The sequence below is a fragment of the Vitis vinifera genome, chromosome 12, assembly GCF_030704535.1.
Source record: "Vitis vinifera cultivar Pinot Noir 40024 chromosome 12, ASM3070453v1".
Lineage (NCBI taxonomy): Eukaryota > Viridiplantae > Streptophyta > Magnoliopsida > Vitales > Vitaceae > Vitis > Vitis vinifera.
Window position 1 is genome coordinate 15,498,283 of NC_081816.1, and position 6,130 is coordinate 15,504,412.

The window sequence follows — 6,130 nt, forward strand, 5'->3', positions numbered from 1 at the left end:
TACTTACGGATAAATGAGTATTTAGATCTTGACATAAAATATCAGTTGATGAAAATTGATAAAAAAGTTCATTAAAATATTAGGAAAAACTCAAAAAAAATGATTAAAAAAATGCATATATTGAATTTTATAATAAAAAATTGATATATATATATAAGTGTTTTTTTATTTAAAAATGTTAATAATTTTATTTATAAATTTATATTTTTTGTATTTAATAACTATAATTAAATTTAACTTATTCACAATAATTTTATTTTAATTAATTTATAATACATATATATATATATACTAATAATTTATTTATTTTATTTACAAACTAAAATATATGTAATATGCATCTTATGATTCCAATACCAACATAGTTTTACTAGCAAGTGACTCAAGTTCCATTCAGAATACCAGGTTCAAATCCTGGTGGGTTTATAATTTTTCTAATCTTTGTGTAAGTGAATCCCACATCGGACATGGGGAGCAAAATGAAGCCGTAACAAGGGTGCACTCGTGAGGTGTGCATTGGCTGCAGCAAGGATGCATGCTATTGGATGGATTGGGCTGCCCCAAGTTGGGCCGAGGGATACTTTTGAGGCCCGTTTCATGGCGCACCGATTTATCGCCAGGATGGTCGATACGTCTCCATCCCATATATGTGTCGGCTGTTCCGATACTGGATATATTGCCATCCCATATGTGTGTGCTGGGTATATCTAAAGTAGATAGATATATCATTATTTCTACCATCTATTTAATTATCAGATCTAAAACCTTTCTTTTATTTATTATTTTTTATTTTATCCCATCAACTCATATAATTAACAAAATTAACATGGTGGTGAAAATGGCGATGATAGCACTAGAATTTTTTGGAGTTTACCATAAAAATAATTAATCTTTTTTTAAAAAAAAACAAAAGAAAAAAGAAAAAAGAAATCCAAATCTAGATCATTTTTTAAAGTATTCATTCAACTGGTGCAATCTCTACCATATGTATTTATATATTATTATTATTTTCATATTGAAACCATAATTGATGGTTGTGGTTTTAGCTTAAAAGGTTAAAACCACGATCATCAATTATGGTTTTAATATGAAAATAATAATAATAATATATGGGCGTACGTTCAAAGTTAAAATTATAGTTGATGACTGTAGCATTAACTATAAAGCTAAAACCATAGTTACTATTTGTGATTTTAATACAAAAAACCCCAAAAAATAAAAAAGTGGATGCTAACTTGACATGAGTGTTAATTTGGTGAATATTTTCATAATTGATATGGATTTAGAATTTCTAATTGAATTTTTGATTCAAAAGAGATTGGTTTTATAGCGAACTCCATTTTTCTACGTGGTTGATGGTATTGCAATAATTTCGGTTTATGGCATCACTCAAAACTAAAAGTTTGATCAAATTTGGTTTTGATAACATCATTTTAGGCCATCACCCAAATGAAAAAGAAAAAGAAATGATAAGAGTTTTTCTCTGGTCTCTTCTATTCATTTAAAAGATATCCAGTGAAGTCTTTTAGATTCTACAATCACCAACTTGATCGAATTTGGATCAAATCAATGCCATCCATGTATCACTATCCTACCATAGTCAATCCCACAAAATCACAAGCCCAATAAAATGGACACACTCCAAATCTTCCTCATAAAAGCCAAAAATTCACAAAAATATTAAATTGAATGAGATGGGTCGATTTGGGTTTCATCATATCTAGCTGTGTAAATGAAAACAATGTCAACCAGCTTTCCTAGGATTCTCATCAGAGAAAACCAAGAGAGACAGTTCACAATCTTCTTGTTTTCTCCTTCAACTATGGAGAAATACTGTTTAGCTGTAGTGGCATCCCAAGAGAATATTTTACCATTTCATTGAACAACTCGTCTACTGCCTTCTATTTGTTCATATCCAGCTTTCACAGAGCTTTCGCTTTGAGTTGAATAATGGAGCCTTCTCAACTCCTTCAGCTTCTTCTCATTTTTGTTCTTCTTCTCTTACACAGTACGGATGCAGATGATCCTTCGGTTGATTCAACCAATCCCACCAGCAGCTCTGTAGTGATGAATGATTCAGCAGACGACTCCTATAAAAATCCTTTCAAGTCCCGTATGGTTATTATTTTTGTGGTTCTTGATGTTGTTGGTCTAATTGTTGTGGTGTGGCTTTTCATTCTTTACTATAAGAAAGCTAAGAAATTCAATAAAGAGATGAAGAATAGGGACAGTGAAGAAGAGCAAGAGAACGAAGAGGAGATAGAGGCAGGAGAAGGTGAAGTTGTGGGTGGGAAAGCGAAAGGGAAGCTCATATTCATGAGGAATGAAGCCTATTTTGAACTTGATGATCTCCTAAAAGCTTCTGCAGAGGGGTTGGGCAAAGGAAATTTCGGAAACAGTTACAAGGCCATGCTGGATGAAGACTTAATAGTTGTGGTAAAGCGGTTTAGGGATTTGAAACCTTTAAGCACCGAGGAATTTGGGAAGCATTTGCAGCTGATTGCTGCCCACAATCACCCTAATTTGCTTCCCCCTCTTGCTTACTATTGCTCCAGAGAAGAGAAGTTGCTGGTGTACAAATTTGCGGACAATGGTAACCTGTTTGACAGACTTCATGGTGAGTCCTATTAATTTTCTTTTTGGTTTTTTTTTTCCTTCTCTATTCCTTTTTATTGAAACCCCATTTGATTGCGAAGAAGGTAAAGGAAAATAGAAGAAAAAGAAGTTGCAATGCTGTTGAATTCCAAATTTGCTTTTATTTTCCTCGATCCTTAATTGGAAAAGGAGGAGTGCAGTTTCATTTCCTTTTTGTTTTTTTCTTCGAACCAAACAAATTGTCTCAAGCTGGTTGAAAATTCAGGAGGGAGGGGGCAGAACCGGGTCCCATTTCGCTGGAATTCAAGATTAGCAGTGGCTCAAGCTGTAGCTCGAGCTTTGGAGCATCTGCACCTCAACACCAAAACAGAAACCATGGTCCCCCATGGCAACTTAAAATCGACAAATGTTCTTTATACCAAGAACAATACAATTGTTGTTTCTGATTATGGCCTTGCTTCAATAATAGCACCTCCAATCGCAGCTCAAAGGATGGTTTCATATAAATCACCCGAGTATCAAAATCTGAGAAGGGTCTCCAAGAAGTCTGACGTGTGGAGTTATGGCTCCCTCCTCCTGGAGCTCCTCACAGGAAGAATCCCGTCTCATACTGCACCAGAAGGCAATGGAGTGGACATCTGTAGTTGGGTCCACCGAGCAGTGAGAGAAGAATGGACAGCTGAGATTTTCGACCACGAGATATGTACTCGGAGAGGTTCCTGTGAAGGGATGCTGAGTCTACTGCAAATTGCAATTGGTTGCTGCGATAAGTCACCGGAGAAGCGTCCAGACATGACAGAAGTGGCCAAAGAAGTAGCAAATATACAGGCGGTCGGTGCAGAAGCAGACGATGACTTCTCCTTTGATCGATCATCATTTACCGATGATTCTCTGTCAACAAATCCATCAATCGTACTGGCAGATGCTTAACATCCATATCGTTTGTAGGATGAATTTAAAGATTTTCTTGAATGCCAAACAAAACGATCGTTCATGATCATGAAAAAAGTTAGGACCCTTTTTTTGTTTGTTTGTATGTTTGTTTTGATCTAAATTTAATTTAATCATAGCATCATGTAATTAAGTGTTTCATTTGTTTATTTATATCAGTGTTTGAATTCTATTAATTGTTAAAATATTGTTTCTTAATTAATATCTCCAAACTATAATTGATAAATATTTTTATTCAACCTATTTTTCTCAAATATTTTGAATTTCTTTTTCGATTTATTAACACACAAGCAAGTCACACGTAATAATGGACGCACCAATGCTTTCCCAACAAGTTACTCAATGCAAGTCACAATACAAATGAATTAACACTCCCCAACTGTGATATATATAGGACATTGCACTAACACAAAATCACAGTTTCACATGTCCCTTATCATCAACATCAAAAACTAAAATATACCATATTTTTTTGAAGCTTCAATGATCCAACTTCAGCTCAAAACCTCAATCAATCAATGAAAATTCCATAAGCACTAATAAAAAATGAGATGGAGAGATATTAACACTAAAGTTTTAACGCGAAAAACCTTTGAAAAGATAAAAAACCATGGGCCTCAAGCTATCAAAACATTCACTATGAAGAAATTTAACTGAATGCAAGTATTTACCTAGCCCAAGCCTTCAATCCTCTCTCAAACCACTTGTCTAGAACCTTCAAACTTCAGTTACCCACTTTCTTCTTTTGAAACATACTTGGAGTCCACACCAAACTTGATCTTGACTTCTTTTTGAATCCACATAAGAAGAAATTTTGGTTTTACCTCAAAATGAAGAGTATGAGAGTAAGGATGAATAACACATTGAATCAACTTATTTGGAATGAAAATTTCTCACTTATAAATTGAGTTTCAACTCAAACCCAAGTGATTTTCTCTCAAGGCAAACACTTTCCCCAATTTGGTAAGAAAACTTAAAGCTAAAAAATAAGGTCTCTCACTCTCACAATCATCTATGCTCTTATGGAAATAAGACTTAAGTATTAGAGTTTTAAAACTCATCTAACAATTGAGAATGATTTGGAAAAAGCTGAAGGAATGCAGATGTGATCTAAGTTTGATTGATCAGAGAAGAATAAAAAGAACTGGGTGCAACAAAGACTAGTACCCTTAAGTTGGATTGATTAGAATCGATCCAAATTATTTAATTATGTTTTACACTCCTTAAGAAACCACTCCATTTTTCAATAAAATAATAAGATTTTAAAACATGGTTGATCAATGTTTGTCATCATCCAACACCTTAAAAACACTTACCATCTCCTCTAGCCAACTTCAAACATAAATAATTTGGAAAAAACAAGTGTCCAAGGGAGGATTTGAAGAGTATGAACTAAGAGATACAAAGGGAATTTTGACTTGAAATTGCCAATACACAAATACGCTTAAAATATCAATTCAGTATGTCAAAGGAGGCCAAATTGAAATAAGAGCTTGTGTGAACCTCATGCATTAATTTGGCATCTAGCATGCCATCAATAAGATATTGTTCCAATGTCTTATCATTGTTATGATTTGATCAATGGAGCTAATCATTTTTATGTTAGCACTAACACCAAAAAATCTAGTGGAAAATTTACAATAAAAACCATTTTCCAATATCTATCCATGTCTTAATATTGTCATGACTAGATCTACAAAGTTAGTGATTTTTATGTTAGCATTTCATTAAAAAGACAAATAGAAGACTAATAATAAAAAGCCATTGTTTTAGCATCCATCTTCTTACTAATGAGGGGTTATTCCACCATCTTAGCATCCTAGTGGCCTATACAATGGAACTAGGGATTGTATTTTTGCGGGTTAATCGGGTTGCCCGCCCCGCCCCTGTAAGAACGGGGATGAGAATATGGTAATCAGATATGGTGCAAGTTTGGGGGGTTTATTAAAAATCCGGATCAAGTTTGGGCAGGTATGGATTTTCTAGTACCTTGCCCCTCTACGCCTTGTATGTATAATTATCATTTTACACTTATAATGTTACTGAATACCAAAAATCTCCTTCGTATAAATAACTGCTTCTTCTCACAGATTTAGGGTTCCTTTTATAGCTTCAATCATATGAAAGCTCTGGATTTTCTCATTTTTGTTGCTCAAAAACCGTACTTTGTGTTCTAAAACTAGATCATAGGAAACATATTGTTAGGGTTTGTCTGGATTCCTCCTTTCCAGGTAAGAGAATCCTAAATTTTGATTCTTAACCCTCTTTCTCCTACTCTTTCACTCTACAACGCCTTTTTCATTGTTGTGTTCCATCTGATTAAGTTTTGGGCTTTGAGGAGTCAGGCGATGTCCCTTATTATTTTTTAACTAGATCTTGAATTGGTATTGGTAGAAGGACACTGGCAAATAGTTTGAAGGAAAAAGGAAAAAACAGTATGTGATGGTTGTTAAGTCTCTCTGTGGATGCGTTTCGGAAAGTTGTGTCTTTGAACCTGTATTGTAAACTAATTCTATAATTTCTTTGATCTAAACTCTTGGAAATCTTCAACTTCCAAGATTTTCTTCCCAACCCGACCCAAACC

The 6,130-nt window shown here is 34.2% G+C and overlaps 1 protein-coding gene across 1 annotated transcript; it reads left to right on the forward strand.

The window, feature by feature from the left end:
- Nucleotides 1–1,950: 1,950 nt before the first annotated feature.
- LOC100255636 (probable inactive receptor kinase At2g26730) lies at nucleotides 1,951–3,525 on the forward strand. Its single transcript, XM_019223395.1, has 2 exons — nucleotides 1,951–2,617; nucleotides 2,861–3,525. Exons 1-2 carry the CDS (start codon nucleotides 1,951–1,953, stop codon nucleotides 3,523–3,525), a joined length of 1,332 nt encoding a protein of 443 aa, XP_019078940.1.
- Nucleotides 3,526–6,130: the final 2,605 nt, after the last annotated feature.

Coding starts and splice junctions, on each gene's coding strand:
- LOC100255636 (XM_019223395.1), top strand. CDS start 1,951: ATGGAGCCTTCTCAACTCCTTCAGCTTCTTCTCATTTTTGTTCTTCTT. Junction 2,618..2,860: donor CCTGTTTGACAGACTTCATG/GTGAGTCCTATT, acceptor TTGAAAATTCAG/GAGGGAGGGGGCAGAACCGG.